The sequence below is a fragment of the Sphaeramia orbicularis genome, chromosome 4 (assembly GCF_902148855.1).
Source record: "Sphaeramia orbicularis chromosome 4, fSphaOr1.1, whole genome shotgun sequence".
Taxonomy (NCBI): domain Eukaryota; kingdom Metazoa; phylum Chordata; class Actinopteri; order Kurtiformes; family Apogonidae; genus Sphaeramia; species Sphaeramia orbicularis.
The window spans coordinates 7,134,132-7,156,158 of NC_043960.1; the positions used below are offsets into that span (position 1 = coordinate 7,134,132).

The 22,027-nt window shown below is 35.7% G+C and overlaps 1 protein-coding gene across 1 annotated transcript in view; it reads left to right on the top strand.

Moving 5' to 3' along the window:
- The window catches only part of pde4ba (phosphodiesterase 4B, cAMP-specific a), a 586,891-nt gene that overhangs the window by 140,545 nt on the left and 424,319 nt on the right, over window positions 1-22,027 (top strand). The window contains exon 3 of the mRNA XM_030131421.1: window positions 15,922-16,160. Coding sequence (XP_029987281.1) covers window positions 15,922-16,160 — 239 coding nt within the window. The remainder of the gene's footprint in view (window positions 1-15,921; window positions 16,161-22,027) is intronic.

Here is a 22,027-nt window from a genome sequence, read left to right on the forward strand (position 1 = left end):
TGGTAAGCCCAAAGGGAAACACATTCCACCTGCTGAAGTTGGCTTCACTTCATCGCAGTCACTCTGTTTGGAGTGAGCTTTAACTCTAATTTAAGGTTGTAACGCTTCTGTCACGATCATTGGCAGTGTGTAGTTGTGTCTGCTAATACACAGCAGCCACGAGCAGGCGTGGGAGGAACTAGCCAAGTAGAGCTGTTATGGGACTCGGTAGTGGGAGGATTTATTTTCTCGAAAAGATCTAACTTACTCCAGAAGACCCAGTAGGTACGAGCTCCCAAAAAAAAAAAAAAAAAAAAAAAAAAAAAGAAAGAGTGGTAGTGATGATTGGGTCGCTCTGCACTTCTGCCAATTCTGACTAGACTTGAAATAGTACAAGGAAAGGAGAAAATAATAAAAATAGTAGCTCAATGTAACATGTAATATACTGTATGATTTACTACAGAAAAAATTGGACGCATCTCTTTCATTTCTAAATGTGGAAGTGGAAATTATACAGTTTGGAAAATAGTAAAATTGGTAGTTTTACTCTTTTATAACTGGTCCAAATGTCTTGAACCTTAAATTAACAAGAAATTCGATGTGTAATTTTCTGAATCATTTGATGTTGTTACCATGAAGCTGACAGAACTCTTTAAATGCTGCAGGAGCAGGTGAACTCTGCTGGTGGTACATCATTATATGTTACCAGGTGCAGATATTTTAGTCGACAAAATGCACCAACACTAGAGCATCAGAGCAAAGTAAATATTAAGAACTAGCGTGAAGACCCGTGGGGGAACACGGGTTCTAGATCAGGGGTGGGCAATTAATTTTCCTGTGGGGCCACATGAAGAAACTTGGACAGTTATTAAGGGCCGGATCAATTCACTTGCAGCTCTGCTCAATATATATCTCTATAAAAACAATAACAATACAATGATACAATGAAAATGTGGAGCACAGAATACAACTATTTAATGAACATTCACAAAAGCATTTCGAAAATGTGTAAAAACCAAGGCTCCCTGTTACTTTACAGAAAAAACCATAAATGCAGCTTCGTTTGTTTACATATCTCAGTTTCTTTTCTAACTTCAGTGAAGAAATACTTAGAAGTCCATGTCTTGTTAAAATCTCTGCATTCTTACTCAATCTTTTCTTTCGTTTTTTTGGCATTAGCTGACATCTTAATGGGCTGAAACTGACCAACAAACCAATAAGCTTTATTAGAACCATAAGCTTCATGCTGAGTACGGAAAGTATGTGCGAAACACACGATTTACATACATAATTTAGCAGATCCTACAAAATAAAAGATGTGTCGTTGTGTTGGTTGCATCTATTACCATGATATATATTTTCATTGACTTTTAATTTGCCAGTGACCTCATGCGGCCTGTCAGGGTCAGCTATCGGGCTGCATGTGCCACCGGGGCCTTACTTTGCCCAGGTCTGTTCTAGATCCTCTGATACAGTTCATTCCTTTACTTTCTTTTTTTTTTTTTTTATTTATAAAGAGCACTTACAAATGACAATGCCACAATCTGTTACATTCTTCCTCACCACACACACACACACACACACACACACACACACACACATATACACTGAACAAAAAATATAAATGCCACACTTTTGTTTTTGCTCCCATTTTTCATGAGCTGAACTCAAAGATCTAAAACTTTTTCTGTGTACACACAAGGTTTATTCTCTCAAATATTGTTCACAAATCTGTCTAAATTTGTGTTAGTGAACACTTGTTCTTTGCTGAGATAATCCATCCACTTCACAGGTGTGGCATATTAAGATGCTGATTAGACAGCAGGATTTTTGCACAGGTGTGCCTTAGGCTGGCCACAATAAAAAGCCACTCCAAAATGTGCAGTTTTTATCACACAGCACAATACCACAGATGTCACAAAGTTTTGAGGGAATATGCAGTAGTCATGCTGACTTCAGGAATCTCCACCAGAGCTTTTGCCTGTGAATTGAATGTTCATTTCTCTACCATAAGCCATCTCCAAAGCTGTTTCAGAGAATTCATGAAGAAGACTGTGCGAGGGAAAATGGTGGTCACACCAAATACTGACTGGTTTTTCTGACCCCCCTTGACCACCCGATACAGACAAAGTGGCACATTTTAGAGTGGCCTTTTATTGTGGCCAGCCTAAGTCACACCTGTGCAATAATCCTGCTGTCTAATCAGCATCTTGATCTGCCACACCTGTGAGTGGTGGATGGATTATCTCAGCAAAGGACAAAGGAGAAGTGCTCACTAACACAGATTTAGACAAATTTATGACCAATATTTGAGAGAAATAGGCCTTTTGTGTACATAGAAAAGTTTTAGATCTTTGAGTTCAGCTCATGAAAAATGGGAGCAAAAACAAAAGTGGTGCGTTTATGTTTTTGTTCAGTGTACATATATATATATATTATATTATATATATATATATATATATATATATATTTTTTTTTTTTTTTTTTTTTTTTTTTATACCATAACATTTACATATGAACAGTCACAGATCATCTGCGTATTTCTCCATGTTGCTCTTTCAGATGTTTTTAGACCTTTAGGTAACACGTGGTGAGAACTATTTTCAACAAGAACACTGGAAGCTTTCACATTGGAAGGTTTTTTCAAAGACAAAATTCCTGTGTAGCAGTATAATGAAATAAAAAAAGGTTCAGGTTAAAGGTCATAGGCAAAAAGAGAGAGAGAAAAAAAAAATGTCTAGCTCAATAAGACACTGTTTCCTGACCCTTTTTCAATAATTTCAGAGAAGTCTGGTCTTATAGGTTTGACCGTACTTCAGTCCATTTACTCCAGATTTTGTAAAATTTCTCTTTCTGGACTCTAAGGGATATGACAGCCATTCCATCATGTAAATTTCATGAATAATATCCATTCAATCTATCGCAGGTAGACAGGGTTTGAGCCAGTTTCTCGTAATAACTTTTTTGCTTGCAGCCAGGAGAATTTGGACCAGCTTTTTATCATTATTTCTCCATCCGTCAAACTGAATATCTCCCGTATAAACTGTATCATACTTTCTTTACTTTCTTGGTAAATTCCACTGGCGTTTTTCAGTTGAATAACCTCTCTCACACACCAGAGTCCACTTCCTTTGTAAAATGTAGATAGCCCAGAATTTCACTGAGGCTCATGATCAATTCAATGCTGCAAAAGACAGAAGGGAAGGTTAACATCTGGTCCAAAAAAAAAAAAAAAAATTAATTCCAATAATCTCCACCAAACTTAAATTTTGGGTAGTAATTACTTATATTTTATCAGGAAAATGGATTTTGAAATGAGAAAAAAAAAAAGTTTATGAGTGTGAATGTTTGGAAAGTGACATGTTTGTGCCGTCATTCTGGGTTCATTTTATAACTCTCATAAATTAACTAAATTTATTCCAAATACGTTGGATATTGACTATTATTATTTATGTCATATTATAAACACACAGTTTTTAAAATTAGTAAATGCATATATGTATGTACAATACATTTGAATATAATGTCAATATTTGTATGTAGTACATATTGTAAAAAAAAAGAAAAAGATATAGATAGATAGATAGATAGATAGATAGATAGATAGATAGATAATAGATAGATAGATAGATAGATAGATAGATAGATAGTAGATAGATAGATAGATATTGATAATTGAAAATAAAAACTGTTTAATTTTGGATATTTACTTTTGTTGTCCATCCGTGGACGCTGCCATATGTCCAAACTCTTGCTATTTAGGTTTGATCAAATATTTTTTTTCCTCTAACCAATTATTAGGTTGTAAAAAGGAGGGTTTAGGGTATGCACTGAATACAATTTTAGGATGAAATGTCAGAGGAACTTCACTTTGGAAAAACTTTGTAATGGACTCTATGCACAGCCCCACACTTCACAACTTCTTGGGTCCTTTATTTCCTGGCTTTCATTATTGGACACACTAATTAATTCAGGTGTACCTACTACTTCTTGTGATACTGATTAATTAGGCACACCAAGATCAATTAGTGTGTCCAATAATGAAAGACAGTAAATAAAGGATCCATTCTGAAGTTCAGGAAGTGGTGGGGCTGTGCATAGAGTCCATTCTTGCAAAAAATAGATGTCAATTTTTATGTCCATCTGTGATGCAGTAGTTTTTGATATTTTTCATTTAAAAAATATTTGAAACTAAATTTTTGCCTTTTGAGTCTGTTTCAGATGGCATTTTTAGACCTTTCCAATTATGTGTAATATTTGTCTTATGCTGCGTTCCCAGTCCACCCGTAACTTGTGTTTTCCAACCATCTACCGGTGAAAGGCACTGGAATGGCAGTCAAAGCCATTGAACTCGTACTAGATTGATTTATTCCGAGTTCTGAGCTCTGATGTACGTAGCAATGGCAGCCCCCATGGATGTGGTGTTTATGCAGATTGTTTATTAAAACAAGGTACTACTCTATTGTATTTATCTGCAAATGTTCTGCATTATCTGCAGCTACTCTAGCGTTAGCTAGTTTTCAGTCCATTGAGGACAAGAATAAATTAATACTAAATACTAGGCCTGTACCAGTACACAAATTTTTGGTTCGGTACGTTTTCGGTTTTGAAAAGCCACAGTTCCTTTTTTTTTTTTCAGTTCGGTACGGGAAGAAAGAAAACCCCTCAAAATGTCTTTAATGCATTTATGAATTTTTGAACATTCTTCCCCCAATTTTTGGAGACAATAGAATAAAGAAAAACAGGAATAATATAATTCTGCTGCTATAAATCAAATAGAAAATAAAATATTACTAAATGTATTTTAAACGTTAGTATTGCACTTTTCCCTGAAAGGGAGTTTTGAACAAACAACAAAAATCTAATCACAGTTCTGTCGTTCACATTCTGCATTAAATAACAAAAAAAAAAAAAAAAAAAATTCCACATGAAGTCAACATTAACAAGAGAGCAAACTGGAGTTCTGTTGAAACAAACTGAAGAGCAACTTGACAAATAAATTAACCTAATTATTTATTTAGGACAGCTAAACTGTTTTGGCCACTTTGTGTACTTGTGTGTATGTGGTGTGTGTGTGTGTGTGTAGGGTGCGATTTGTTCAAAAACACAGTGGGGGGGGGGGGGGGGGGGGGGGCTTTGGTGGTTTTGGCGGAGTGGGGTGGGGGTGAGGGGTCATACGTGGGGGTTCGGTCCATAACTAATGTAATAACTAACGCTGGCGTGAAACGAAAGTGACACTTTACATCCTTTCAACTCCTGGGTTCTATTCCTCTATTATACAGCGTGTGTGTGTGTGAGTGTGTGTGAGTGTGTGTGAGTGTGAGAGAGAGAGAGAGAGAGAGCTAGTGTCAGTGTTTTAGAACTAACCGTAGTGCCTATGGGCCAAACAACGTGCGTCTTATTAACGTCTCTTTCCTCATTGTTGTCTTTCACCTGAACCTGAACTGATCCAAACTGGACTGGACTGATGGTGGAGGGTCTTCAGTCTCTGCCTTCCAGGTTTGACATCAAATTTGTTGTTTTGTTTTTTTTTAACCTTATGGCAGCAGCTATTTCATATTTTGAGTCATTGTGCACTAGTTCCATATGTCCGTGTGAACCTTGCGCGGATTTAAAGTTCCGCATTGAACGACGCCTTTCGTTCCTTTTTCTTTTTCTCAACATCCTGTGCCGTTTCGGTACAGCTGTGTACCGAACCGAACAGGTGTGTACCGAAACGGTTCAGTTCGGTACGTGTACCGTTACAGGCCTACTAAATACGTTTCCAAATATACAAATAACATAACATAACTAAAAAGGTAGAGCAGCTTCTCTTGCTTTATGCACCATTTTTTACTCCTCTGGTTTCCTTTAAATAAGCAAAGAACAAAACACTTTGGCGATAGAAATGATTGTAAATGAGCATAACGTACGGTCCCGCCATGTTGGTTTGTTTACATCTAGCTACCACAATTCCTTTTTTTTTTTTCTTTTTTTTTTTCTCTTTTTTTCCTTTCTTTTTTTTCTTTTTCTTCTCTTTTTTTTTCCTTAATTGGGCTCAGCTGGCTGACAGGCAGCTGTCTGTACCGATAAGGCAGCAGCCGACACCAACTGTACTCCCCAGTCATCATTGCCCATTTTTTCTGACACCTTTGCTTGTGTATCCTCTTTTATTTGGACATTTACCAGGGAGTATCCCACACTACTTTTTTTTTTCCTACTTGTCTTGTCCAGCGTTCTAACAGCAGAATGGTAGTCTGGTTCCTTTTGGTGCTGAACAAATTTGCTTTGCCAAGGGTAACTTCATAAGTATATGAAGCGCCCTTTGATATTCTACTGTGTTTATTATGAGTTTTGTTGAACCACATTTCGATGCTGGACCTGACATGGGGGGTGGGGGGTGGGGGGGTAGAAGAAGGGGAGAGAACCAAGAGAGAAGAAGGTGGAGAAGACCCTCACAAGAAAGTATCAACAAAACAAACAGCAACAACCATGGAGACAATTATAATGGTGACAATAACTACAACCAGAACCTGAGTAAACTGGGCAGAAGAGAGAGAAAAAAAACCCCAACAAAACAAAACAAACAAAACTACAAAACAAAACAAAAAAAAACACAACAATGAGATACATAAGACCTATGAAATGAAGAATATAAGAAAGCATGAACAAAGTGTCATATACCACATTCATACAAATAATACCAGAAACAAATCCACACAACGTCACTTGTTCACATTCATCTGCTGTGACAAAGTGAACCAGGCAAACAGACTGAGGTGAAGAACACAGACATGCAACCGCAACCGCACTCCCTCCAGGGATCAGGGACCGACCGAGAGGGCCCCAAGGCCCGGCCATCCAGCAGACACCACAGAGAGGGGTGGTTTCCAGCAGACACCACAATTCCTAGCGCTCAGGCAGTTTGGCGTGACTTGCCAGGAACGTTACAAAGTTGTGAGTCGGGGTTTGAAGTCGTGACTTACGGGCTCAAAAACCTGCCTGGAACGCAGCATTAAACTCGTCTGGTCCAAAAGTTATGAATCAGAAAGTAGTGGGCTGTCCATCTGTCACGCCCTTGACTCCGCCCAGAGGTGAGCAGACAGGTTGTTTGAACAAAAAAGTCCATTAACCTGTTTCGGAGTAACATTAGATAAGTACTTCGACAGCACGCAGTTCTGTTTGATGAGTTCGTGGATGTCTCCCACACACAGAGCAGAACGTATTCTCTGTGTTGACAATTATGGAACAAGTATTTTTAGTCCTGATCAGTGTCTGTGTTAACAATCAGTCTGGGTTTTCAGAACTGTAAAAGCACATAGATACGACAACAAAGACAGAAGAAAGACGGCCAAAAATAAAAACACGCACCGTCACTGTTAAGCCGATGCCTACGGTCAGGTTATTGATAAGACTTTCACTCACTCACAGAGCAGCTTTATTTTTCATTAGTGACACACGCACACATGTTCAGCTTCCTTTTTTTTTTGTACGTACTGCTCATTTACACTTGTCAAGATTATTATGCCCTTCAGGCTCACATGTAAATTAGACTGTTCAGCTGAGGAATAAACACGGTTATTTATGCCCTGTAATCAGTTTGCTACAGACAGCACATGCTAACAAGACATATTAAGCCAGTAAATGAGGCGGAAGAAGAAGAGGAGGAGTGACTACGCAGGGGGGAAGAGTGAAGAAATGATAGAATGAGTCATGTAGCAACAGGACACAGAGGTGTTTATGTCTTAATACTGAAGCATTTATTTAAGTCACCACACTGGAAAAAATCTAAACCTTACCGAGTGTATTTTTCTCATTTCTAGTCAAAATATCTCATCATACTTAAAATAAGACATAATCACCTAAAGAGTAACTTTTCAGTGAGATATAAGAACTTATTTTTTGACAATAGATCTGGAAAATGTTATTTCAAGAAATCTTACCAAGATAATTTTCACTTGTTCCATTGGCAGATTTTATTTGCTTAATTCAAGATTGTTTTGCTCAATTCAAGTAAAAAAAAAAATAAAAAAAATCTGCCAATGGAACAAGTAAAAATTATCTTGGTAAGATGTCTTGAAATCTCAGATCTATTGTCTTAAAAATCAGTTCTTATATCTCACTGAAAAGTTACTCTTTAGGTGATTATGTCTTATTTTAAGTGTGATGAGATATTTGGACTAGAAATGAGAAAAATAAGCTTGGTAAGATTTTGATTTTTTCCAGTGCATCACATTTCAATATATTTGGATATTTTTGTTAGGATGTATTTTGCTCATCTGACAAAAGGTGGGTAAAATATTCCAAATTAGTATTGATACCTCATGACAAGTAAATGTTCTGCACTTAAAGGAGTGATACTTTGCTTTTTTAATGAATTCTTCATTTTAAAGCATTTCCTGTGGTCTACATAAACTGTAAATGCTCTGCTTCGGTCGTAATTCTTCATTAATTCAACTCCACAGGTCCATCTTCAACATATTTCTGGAGTAATGACACCAGAAATGGTCATTTTGAGCGCTGGTCCTTGTAAATGCACATGAGCCACAAATGTTGTGACATAACTAGTTATAAAATGTAACAAATTAAGCAGGAATTAAAACAGGTTGTAGAAATCCACTTGATTTTTGCCAGAATGAATATAAAGATAGTTGTGCAGCACCTGGAGGGTTCAAATTCAAACTTTATGAACAATTAGGGTCCAAATACATAACTAAAAAAACCAAAGACTAATAAATGTAGGGTTTAGCAAAATATGACCCCTTTAAAAACATGACTTAAATCGATACTAAACATTAGGGCATGTTTTTTAAGGTACAAACAGAATCATGAAATGCAACAATTCCAGTGATAACACTGGGTTACAAAAAAATGTTTTTTGCAAGTTGTCTAGGTTTTTTCAACTGAATTAGGACCATTTTGCACCGCTAAATCCAAAATGACATCTGTTTTTCTCAATCCGGTCAGGTTTTTTTGCTAATTGGATTTTGAAAAATTGATCTTCTCACAAAATATATAATTAATACCAAAATAAGATTGGTAAGCACACTTTATGAAACTTGTGACTTGATTCCTGTTAGGTACAATGGGTATTCAGCGCAGATGCAGCAGAATACATCAGGCTTATTTTTGCAAGATCTTCTAGTCGAAGCCATTTCATTCACCTGTAATATTAAAAAAAACATTAATCATAAATTGGCAAAAGTAAAATCTTCAGACTCGTTTATTGTAAGAAATATGAAAGAATTTTGTATCATATGATGTGAAAATGCCCATAAAATGTAAGCAAAAATGTTAAAAAGCCAATATGTAGCATAGTTCAGAAAGTTGACCTGATTGAGCAAAATGAATGTGATTTTTGGATCAGCACACACAAATTATCCTAAAAACTTAAACAATAAATTTGTTGTTGACCAGTGTAATACACTTCAAATATGTAAAACTTTGCATTTGCCACTTCTCTTAAGCCTTTCATGATGGAGTTTAATTTTAGTGTGGTTTTAGGACAATTGTACATCACTATTATTGTTATTATTATTATATCTTTTTTTTTTTTTTTTTTTTTTTTTTTTTTTACTGTTACTGCCTGTATAATCAAGGCTGTTGGGTCTGCATGTCCATCTGTCAGATTCTGCCAAACATCATTCATTTTGCAACAGGTCAATCTGAAGCTGTTATTTAACTCAATCAGACACACTAGACCCACAGGAAAGCAGCTATTTCGCCTTGTAAAATTGCCTCCCCGATTGGTTAATTTGGTTGTATATTTGAATTGGAAATAACATAATAAATCACAGCAGTCACACAACTAAACAGGCTGCAGATGTACACATTTTTTGTTGGGGAGGTTTGGTAGCTTTAAGAGGACTTCAGGGCTTCAATTCCCCATAGGAAAAGACAGTATGACCCTGAGAAAAAGCAACAAAAATCTTCTAAATACATTGTACATGTGAACTGATATTGATTTTTGTGTGGGCTTTTCTCAGGTTGTTAAATCACTACAAAAACATAAAGTAACCCAGTGGTTCCCAAACTTTTTGGCTCATGACCCCATTTTAACATTGCGAATTTGTGGCTACTCCAGACTTTCAAAACGGAGATGTTTTTTGCTAAATTAATTTGTTTATGATCATGTAATAATAATTAATCTCTGGAACTCACTGCCATCAGAAATAAAATCCATCTCAGAGTTTAAGATGTTCATCACCAGAACCAAAACCTGGTTAAAGTCAAAAATGCAACTGTTCTCATCAGTAAATATTGTGTTTATTGTGTTTATTGTGTGGGAGAGTGAGTGAGTGAATGAATGCCTCATATATACATGCAATGCTGGATTATTGAAGCACCTTGGAAACCTTTGTGTTGTTTACATTTGTTCTTCATAAATAAAAATGGATTGGATTGGAAGTTATGCTTTCTCAGATATTATATCCTGCATTTTATTTGAACTTGATTTTTATTAGTAAAAGTGTGTGGTGTTTTTAATTATAATGAAATATATACTGAATCATTAAAAACATTATTATAATTTATAATTTTTTTTTTTTTTTTTTTTACAATTTTTATCAATTACTAGAAATTTCAGGTGACCCTAAGGTTGAAAAACCACTGCACTAACCCTCCTGGAGCTTCATTTGTTTCTACATAAGTATCTTGTGATTCTCTAATATACGGATGAACCTGAAACTACTCGTGTGTCACATTCACACCTGGACATTCACACACTGATCACCTTCATCTCAATTTGTTTCTGACATTGTCTGCATTTTCAGAATGGTGGAGTTAGACTCAAAACGGGGGTAAAGTTACTCTTTAAGTAAATATATGTAAGTAAAAGTAGTGGTTGGGTCATAACAAGGAACTGGCTTTGATACAGACCCACCTAGATACAAACAATAGTTAGATATAGTACAGGAAATATAGGTATCGGAAAATACGACTTATACCTTAAGGTTAAAGAAATATGAGTTTGATAGAAAATGGGACAAGTGGATTGGATTTATAAACAAGACATCAGCGCTGAAATGGTAATGTGATTGCCCTTATTTTCCTTTTATTGTATTATTTATGAGTGTATTTTGTTTAATACTGTAACCCTCAACTGGCCTTGCTGTACTGTTTGTTGTATTTATAGACTTAGACTTAGACTTCCTTTATTGTCATTGCACAAAAAAACACAGCAGTGAGATTTGGCAACGAAATGTCGTTGCTTGGCTTCCGGATTCCACAGAATTAAAATATAGTCCATATAAACTTTAAAAATCAAGCTAAAAATTTTATGTCCATGAATATGGGTCATTCCACCTCAATTCAACGGGTTTAGAAAAAAATTCCTGCTCGACCATCTTGGATTTGCTTCAAATTTTTACCATGTGAAGTTCAACCATGAAAACTAGCCCAGCCAAAATTTCAGACCGATATGTCAAATGTATCCAAAGAAAAAAATTCTTGAAGGTACCCCCTCTCCTTACCGTTTTTGGTGCATTTCGCGATCGTCTTAAAATGCAGCAAAGTTTAAAGTGCAATATCTCAGTAAGTTTTCGAGCTAAATGCATGAAATTTTCAGTAAAGGAAGACTACCACATATAGATTGCATATGTATATTATCAATAACATTGTCTCCATTGGGACTGTGGTATGACCTTGTGAAATCTGGAAAATAAACTTGAAACTTTTACGAACTGCTATATTTATTGACCAATACCGAACCAAATATGATATACTGCAAATAATTACACATCTTTTTACATAAGTATATAAAGTAATCAGATCAGCATTTATTAATGGGTATTATCCTTGTTTTTGTTGTTGTTTTTATCATAATAAATTCGCAAAATAACATGTTTCATTAATTTTCACTTTCAAATACCACAGGTATGACGAGGAGTACCAACCGAAAGAACTTATTTTCTGAAAGACCATCACATATGCTTACAAAATGTAAAATTTCATGATGGTTCTAGGACTCCAACCTAGAACCACTGTGAGTCCAAGAACCATCATGAAATTTTTTTTTTTTTCGTGAGTCCCAGAACCATCATGAAATTTTACATTTTGTAAGCATATGTGATGGTCTTTCAGAAAATAAGTTCTTTTGGTTGGTACTCCTTGTCATACCTGTGGTATTTGAAAGTGAAAATGAATGAAAAATGTTATTTTGCGATTTTATTATGACAAAAACAACAACAAAACAGGATCATACCCATTAATAAATGCTGATCTGATTACTCTATATACTTATGTAAAAGGATGTGTAATTATTTGCAGTATATCATATTTGGTTTGTGTTTAATTGGTCAATAAATATAGGGGTTCGTAAAAGTTTCAAGTTTATTTTCCAGATTTCACAAGGTCATACCACAGTCCCAATGGAGACAATGTTATTGATAATATACATATGCAATCTATATGTGGTAGTCATTCTTTGCTGAAAATTTCATGCATTTAGCTCGAAAACTTACTGAGATATTGCACTCTAAAATTTGCTACATTTTAAGACAATCGCGAAATGCACCAAAAACGGCAAGAGGGGTACCCTGTTCATGAATTTTTTTCTTCAAATGTATTTGGTATATCAATCTGAAATTTTGGCTGAGGTGTTTTTTAGTGTTGAACTTTATATGGTAAAAATTTCAAGCAAATCTAAGATGGTCGAGCAGGAGGCACTTGTTGAATTGAGGTGGAATGACCCATATGTGAAAAAGACATAAAAAAAAAAAGTAGTGGTTGTGCAATAAAACAATCTCTGTCAAGCTTTCATTATATTATGTTTTCTAATCAGTATTACTGCTGCATTAATGTCTGGGTTGTATTTTGTTGCTTTAAATATCCAAAATTGTCATATGCTGCTATTCTGTGAAAACCACATCTGTTAACTTTTTATGTGCTCACAACACCAGGCCTGTTTTCAAGTTTGTGATGCATTTTACATCAAATCCAAGAGGCTTTTGAAAGAGTTTATTAGCATGAAAATGGGGAGGATTTTGCTCTCAACCCATATAAACAACATTTCATCCTTGAATTTATCACAAATAATCAAAGTCTTTCGAAGATGCGTGGTTTTCACCTGATAGGAGCTAATGCTATCAGACAAATGTAGGCGTAATATTCTGTCTCGCAAGCAAAAACTGGAATATTTACCCATGATGTAGTGAAGTAGAAGCATAAAGGTGCATAAATAAAGTGCAAGCTTTTATTTATTATTTTTTTTAAGTAAAGTTGTGAAACTCTTGTCCCTTACAGAGGACATAAATGCATTGCTGGGTCTCAGGAGGATATATACAGTGGAGGAAAAAAATATTAGACCATCAAAAGTCATCAAAAACAATGGTTATGCAATCCAATCCTAACTCCTGTGTGTATCATGTGACTAAAACAGACAAAAGAAAACATGGAATTCCTAAAAGCACTGTTTCTGTCAGTGCAATGCCATAGATATTGATGAAAGAACTGAAGTGATTTTGGTTATTATCAAGAAAACATGGAAAATGGATAGATATCAGCTCTGAAATTAAACTCTTATGAGCTATTTTTGTTGTTATCATTAAACAATTATAAGACCAGCCCTTGTTTTCTTCAATTTCTTGTTATTTTTAATGCCTGGTACAACTTAAGGTACATTTGTTTGGACAAATATAATGATAACAACAAAAATAGCTCATAAGAGTTTAATTTCAGAGCTGATATCTATCCATTTTTCATGTTTTCTTGATAATAACCAAAATCACTTCAGTTCTTCCATCAATATCTATGGCATTGTACTGACAAAAACAGAGCTTTTAGGCATTCCGTGTTTTCTTTTCTGTCTGTTTTAGTCACATGATACACACAGGAGTTAGGACTGGATTGCATAACCATTGTTTTTGATGACTTTTGATGGTTTAATAATTTTTTTCCACAACTGTATATATCTTCCTGAGACCCAGCAATGTATTTTTGTCCTCTGTAGGGGACAACAGTTTCACAACTTTACTTAAAAAAAAAAAAAAAAAGCTTGCACTTTCTCATTTTTTGCAACTTTAACCCTTTCATGCATGAATTGTGAGAACCTTAGTCAAGATTTTTTTCTTCAGTGTTTTTATTCCTCCTTAGGCATGAAAAAAACAATGCAATCGAGTTTTGTTTTTTTTTTTTTTTTCTATGGAGTTACAAAAATATCCATGCATTTAATTTCTGAAGTAAAGAAACATATGTTTAAAACCCAATATCAGAAAGTGATATGACAACAATGAAATAAAAACATTTTTAATGCTGCTAATCTGATGTCTTCTCACATTTTAATATATTCTAATGCTAGTAATTACTCACTTCATGGAGATAATATGAAAAAAAAAAACTTCTTGTCTAACAAATAACAACTGATTTACACTTAAACATGTTAGTGCAGATCAGGTTTATCTAGAACAGCAAAGTTACAGTAATGGTCTGAATTACAGTGTATGGGATGGTGCGGAAGTGTCCACTGTGTTGGCTGATATGGAACTAAAAACAAAACCCATGAATATACAAGAGAACAGCTGGAGAAGAACTGTCCACTGGAGTGGCCTATGCATGAAAGGGTTCAGCTTCTACTTCACTACATCATAGGTAAATATTTCAGTTTTTGCTTGAGAGACAGAATATTACACCTACATTTGTCTGGCAGCATTCACTCCTACCAGGTGAAAACCACGCATCTTCAAAAGACTTTGATAATTTGTGATAAACTCAAGGATGAAGTGTGTTTTTGTGATTGTTTTTGATGACTTTTGATGGTCTAATCATTTTTTTTCCCACAACTGTACATATATTTATATGTATTCATAAAACTTTATACCTAAAAGCAGTATTTGAATAGAAATACTTACCTACATTCCTCCTGTGGTTAAAATGAAAAATTCTTAGATCTGTGGTATTGATTATGTTATCTAGGGATTTGGATTATTTATAATATAGACAAAGTGAAAATGAGTGAAGGTTACATAGAGTTTGTATGAACAACTCAACAAACCTCTGGCTCCCCTTAGTGGGCAAACAGTGGAAAAGCTCTTTATTAGGATTTAATACAGGATTTAAGATGAATTTAACCCTTTCATGTAAACTGGTCACTACAGTGGACAACTATTCTACAGCTTGTATATTCATGGGTTTTGTTGCTTTAGTTCCATATCAGCCAACACAATGGACACTTATGCATCATTTCATACACTGCAGTTCATACCATTACTGTAACTTTGCTGTTCTTGATGAACCTGATCTGCACGAACATGTTTTAGTGTAAGTCAATTGCTAATTGTTGTTAGGCTGTGGCAGTTTTCTTAAATAAAAAGGTTGTTTGTTTTTTTTTGCATATTATCTCCATGAAGTGAGTAATAACTAGTATTAGAGTATGTTAAAATGTGAGAAAACATCAGATTAGCTGCATGAATTTTTTATTTTATAGTTTTCACACAGTGTATCACTTTCTGATGATGAGTTTTAAATACATGTTTCTTTGCTTCAAAAACTAAACGCATGGTGTTCAGCTGAGTGGACATTTTTGTAACTCCATGAAAAATAGGGTCATAAAAAAATTTCAGTTGCATTGTTTGTTTTTTTTTCATGCCTAAAGAGGAATAAAAACACTCAGGAAAAAAAATAAAATTGATTAAGTTTGTTTAAAATTCATGCATGAAAGGGCTGAGGGAAAAGTTTTCTAATTAGATAAGTTAAGTCCAGTACCTGAGCAAATTAGCTACCTTTTTTCTTTTTCTATTTCTTTTTTCTATTTCTTTTTTCTATTTTTTTTTTTTTAAGAAAAAGAAAAGAAGGAAGAAAAAAAGGACAAAAAATGAAAAAAAGAGAGAAAAAAAAAGGAAATTAGCTACCTATGTGATCAGACAATATTTCATTATTGCCTTATCTCAGTTTTCTCTGCTCCGTTACTTCTCCACATGGTTCTTGTGATGTTCATATTTTCTTCCATCTCTTTCTTTCTCTTCTCAGGACAATGGAGAGCCTCCAGATTGCTGCCTCAGCGAGTCCTTCACATCCCCGTCCTGCACGCTGGGCGTTGACCTGCGCAGGGGCCGACGCCGTTTCTCAGGCAACCTGCAGCTGCCCCCGTTGTCATGGCGACAGGGGGAGAGATCACGGACGCCTGACGAGGAAGTGATGACCAGGCCGACGTCCCTGCCCTTCGGAGCCCCTCCCCGGATAGACATCACACCAGTTGATCCTGAATGGTGAGTGAAGGATTAGTGGTTTCTGTTTCCAGCGAACCGACAAGAACCAATCAAACATTAACAGTCGACACAAGGGGAGGGGTCACACACGGTACACTGATCTGTGGGTAGGGCCAATGTCTGTGTTGGCTCTGACTGGTTGGCATATTGGGTTTCTTATTTACATCAAATGCACTTATAACTACTGAAAACCCCTTTTTTCTACCAGTTTTGCTACAGCAGTTATCCTCATACACTTTTAATGCACTTAATAAAAATGTGGAATTAGTAATGGAGCAGTCTTACTAAATAAAATGCCTTATATGTAGTGATGGGCTGCTGCGCCGTAGCTCATACAGCAGATGTATCAAAGCACAGTGCCGGGATGTGGTTTGGTCACATGACTTGTGACGTTCGACACACTTGAGTGACGTATGAAGCAGCTGAGTGCTTCGAATCACCTGAAATCACTTTGGAACACACCCATGAACCCATTTACCAATGAACCTTAAAACATACTTTGCCCAAATCCATAATATACTAGTCAACATTTGCTAGGGATCAGTTTTATATTTGCACAATAATTGATGTTGTATAATATTTTGGGTGACTTCATATATTATGTGTGTACTTTGGCTAGTCATGTAAAGAAAAATGGACCAAAAGGTAAAAAAACATAAATTTTTATTGCACTTTCAGGCAAAAGGGTGATACAACCCTAGAAATTAGAGTTCACAACAATTACTCTTCCAATTTTGTTTTCACTGAAACCACTCAGAATGTTCTGAAACACATACGGTGTGATGTCAATAATGTGTGTGGCCACCATCCGCATCGATAACAGACATGCACCTTCTATGCATGCTAAAGATGAGGCGGGAAATCTGCTGCTGAGGGATAAGGGTCCACTCCTCTAGAAGGGCATTTTCCAGCTCCCGTGCCGTAGTTGGAGGGTTCTGTCTGGCACGAACACGGACCTGAAGCATATCCCAAATGTGTTCAATGGGATTGAGGTCCGGAGATCCTGATCCCGGAGATCCTGATCCCTAGCAAATGTTGACTAGTATATAATCTGTATTTGCACCAACCCCATGTGAAATGACATCAGTCTGTATTTGTGGAGCACATCTCATGAACGTAGCAGCAACATTTAAATGTCCCATACCACAACAAGTGGATATTTATTTAGGATTACATACAGATATTCCAAAGCAGGATCATGGTTTTCAATAATTATTGTCATTATTACTAGTAATATTATTATTGTGTTCATACAAACCTACAATCATCTTGTGTAGGCAAACAGGAATGTGCATGGACAATCAAATCCAAAATAATCCATGAACCACTGGGATGTGCTGTGCATTAAATAAGTACGCTGCAGAATGGAAAGAAGTTTGACTCTTCGACATGTCTTGGTTGCACTTCATTTTAATGACCACTAGATGTCCTCCTCGAGCACTGTGTCACTGGAGCCTTTAGCAATGAACCAGGTTTCGTAAAAAGTGTCGAAGCTCCAACAAAGCCTCGTTCGGCCATCACTACTCATATGTCTTGTTGTTAGTACACCAAATTTATTAACATGATAAGTGAAGATGCATCAAGAGTAACATTTCTTATCCTATTAGCCAAATATGTGTTGAAAGCATCCTCATACATATTGCGTATTGAATTTCTGTTTATGAGAAATATTTCTATATGAAGTGAAAACAAATGAAGCCAATTAGAAGATTCCAAAATACAGGATAAGATGTCGATATCGTTTGTGCGAGCCTGTACAAATGTTCTTTGGTAAATATTACGCAAAGTGGAAACGCAGCCAGGAGGCTTGTGTCCAGCCCAGGCCCAACCCAGGGAACAGGACGCCCCCCCCAGGGCATGCGGGGGGGGCACACATGATCAGTAGTGTAGAAAAATGTAACTTCTTGACATATTTATCCAGAGCATAAACATATGCATGTTTAGGTCTGTCCTTCCCATCTTTTTTGGAAGAACATTGTTTTTGTACACTGAAGCAGAAACAAATGGTCATAGGAGCTTCACTGTGTCAAAAACACTACATTTCAATGTGTATAAAGGAATCAGATGTGCATAAAAAACAAGTACAAAGGACAGTTCCAAAAAATTAATCATCAATGTTCAAAAAGTAAGTAGAGCAAATTAACATAGAAAATTTTGAATGAATGAATGAATGAATATTTGTTTGTTATGTACAAAACACATACATATTAAAAAAACAAACAAAGATAAAATTAACACAATTGTTAACTGAAAAAGGAAGAAGCTGAAGCCAGAGGCTTATTTCTGCTTCTCCTATTCCCATCCTTACTCCAACTCCACACCTGAAGTTGCAGCAGATAAAACAAATTTTGCTTGAATTAAGCAAAAAAATCTGCCAATAGAACAAGTGAAAATTTTCTTGGTAAGATTTAGTAAAATAAGATTTGTCCAAAAATAAGTTCTTATATCTGTAAATTTTCCTATGGGATGAATAAAGTATCTATCTATCTATCTATCTATCTATCTATCTATCTATCTATCTATCTATCTATCTATCTATCTATCTATCTATCTATCTATCTATCTATCTATCTATCTATCTATCTATCTATCTATCTATCTATCTATCTATCTATCTATCTATCTTTTTTTTTATTTTGCAATATTTACAACATACAAATAGTATTAACATTATATTAAAATGTATTGTACATAGATATATGCATTTATTAATTTTAAAAACAGTGTGTTTATAATGTGACAAATAATATAATAGTCAAATATCAATGTATTTGGAATAAATTTAGGTAATTTATGAGAGTTTGTAAAATGAACCCAGAATGACAGCACAAAACTGTCACTTTCCAAACATTCACACTCATAAAACCCTTTTTTTTTCTCATTTCAAAATCCATTTTCCTGAAAATATAAGTAATTACCTACCCACTGAAAAGTTACTCTGTAGATGATTATGTCTTATTTTAAGTGTGATGAGATATTTTGACTAGAAATGAGAAAAATACACTTGGTAAGATTTATATGTTTTCCAGTGTATGTCCAGAAGATTTATGTGTGTCATATTGTCTTATAGATAACATATATACCAACATCGCTCCTATATATAGTATCTATCCTATATGCGGTATATTCTATTTCTGTTCTGGTTTTTTAAATGTGAAAGTGGAATGACTTGGCATTGCTGTGCAGAGATCATTTTCTCAGACTTCACAGTGAGTGACTGCAGGATTCAGATGAGTGAGCATCAGGTTATGGAAAAGGCTTTTGGTTCGCCTCAGTGGTCAGAGGTCTGAGGAACTGGAGGCAGGTCTTGACCCAAACTGGTCCCAGCAGGGCAGTGGAACTGCTGACTTCAGCTGGGCTTATTGTCCTGCAGTGAAACACAAAGACAAGTTCTCTGTGAAAGGAGGACAGTGAAAGGATTTAGGAAAGCTCTCCTGCCAAGCCTTCATGTGTTTTGCATGACTATGTCTATTCAGTTCTCTTGTGGATTTCACTGTCACAATCTTATTTCATATGGTTGCTTGTGTAAAGTTTTGTTTTGGAGTTGCTCTAAAATTTGACACAGAGACTTGGATTATCCCTGCAGATGTCCAGGGTGTCCGTAAAGTCTCTTTAATCAGTCTCTTTGCAATGTTTGTACACCTGACACAGAAATGGCTTCTATCAAACCAAGATTATACACATTAGGAATGAATGAGGCTCCGATTGATAAGAACACGTTATGTCTTGAACCCATGATTGTGTGCATGTGCGTGTTTGTGTGTGTGTGTGTGTGTGTGTGTGTTTGTGTGTGTGACGGGGGGGTGCATGGAGAATGTTCGATAGGATGTGTGAATGATTTTAGAGTAACTATTTGATTGATTTTGATTGACATGTAACTTTGTTTCTGTGCTAACTTATTAATTGGTCTCATAATTTACATACATCAAAATGCTGTCATTATGTCAATGTATTCTGGCGCTCTGTCCCTGTGTGTGTGTGTGTGTGTGTGTGTGTGTGTGTGTGTGTAGTTTTATTTTGAGCACATAGAATCATCAGATAACACAGAACCATACAAGATGGTTAAACTTTTTCTGTGCTCAAAAAGGAGTGGGAAGAAGTATAACTTACTGACTCCCACCCCTTTTTACAAACTAATAATTAAATTAAAGCTGCAAGCAGCATCTGTCGGGACCTTGCGCTCTGGCCGGGTTCCCCCTCCCATGCCGCCACCCATTACCGGTCACACCTCCCTCCAGCCATTCTTGTTTTTTGGGAGATTTATGTTTTTTTCCCCCATTTATAATAAGTATAATATATTATAATATTATAAATATTAAATATTATAAGTATATATATATATATATATATATATATATATATATATATATATATATATATATATATATATATATATATATATGTGTGTGTGTGTGTATGTATATATATATATATATATATATATATATATATATAATAATTGAAAAACCCTACTCTGTGTATGTGTGTGTGTATAAGAGAGAGAGAGAGAGAGAGAGAGAGAGAGAGAATCAGTTATAATCATTTTTTTTAATTATGCGAGTTGGATCAGTAATAGTAGTAGTAGTAATAGCAGTAGTAACAGAAGTATAATAGCAATAGTTGTAGTAGTAGTAGTATTAGTAGTAATAGAAGTAGTAGTTTTAGTAACAGCAGGAGTAGTATTAGTATAAATAGCAGTAGTAGTAGTAGTGTCACACACATGGTTCCTACGGACTCTACAGTGTGTGTTTGTGTGTGTGTGTGTGTGTGTGTGTGTGTGTGTGTGTGTGTGTGTGTGTGTGTGTGAGAATGAGAGAGAGAGAATCAGTTATAATCAGTTTTTTATTTCATGCAGGTTGGATCAGTAATAGTAGTAGCAGTCTCACACACACACACACACACACACACACACACACACACACACACACACACACACACACAGTTGTTATGGACTCTCCATGGTTGCTATGGGAGCATAAACATGGCAGGTGCACCTGATCATCACTAACGACCTTTAGAGCAGACAGGAGTTTCAGAGAAATGAACTAAAAACCACCTGTCAGACAAACTGACGTCACTCCAGAACAGTAGCTCCTATCTGAAAAATTTTTGCATGTCAGACTTCTGGAAGGTTGGACCAACATTTGAATCTCTAATGTGATGAAACAAAGTCAGAAGTGAATCAGCAGTGAGTGTACGAAGGTGGAGTTAGTCAAACATGTGAGTGAGACAAACGGAACACAGGAGGGAAGGAGGGAAAAAGCAGCAGTTGTTGTGTTTGGAGGCCCACAGATCAAAAACTAAACACTTTAACATTCAAATGTCAACAGTCTGGGAAAGAAAAGAGATTTTCCTACATTTTGATGTAGAATTTGTTACTGTAACCCCAGAAGTGTTAGAGTTATGATGAGCTGTTTGTAGATTTTCTGAGATAAAAAAAAAAATCTCCCCACTCTGAAGGACTCTGGCCAATCAGCTGTCAGCATGTGTGTGCATGCGCACGTTCATCTCACATGGCTCCTATAGATGACACATGTGAGTCAATACAGTTAATACTGCAGTTCACTCAGACACCACTTCTCACATAAATTGCTGTAAATCCAAAACCGTACATCATATCTCAAAAATTTTGTTCACAGGAGTCTTCTGCTGTGTTTTGTGATCGCTTCAGTATATAATATGTGGGGGAAAAAACTGAATTTTCAGTGACAGACTTCGCAACTTTCAGGGCTTACAAAAAAAAAAAAAAAAGAACTAAGACAGTTATAAAAAAAAAAGTGCGAGATCACTTTTTTGAGAAGGGTTCACTCTATCTTCTGGTGCTATTTAGAAGACAATACGACAAACGGTGTCATACAAGTTAGTTT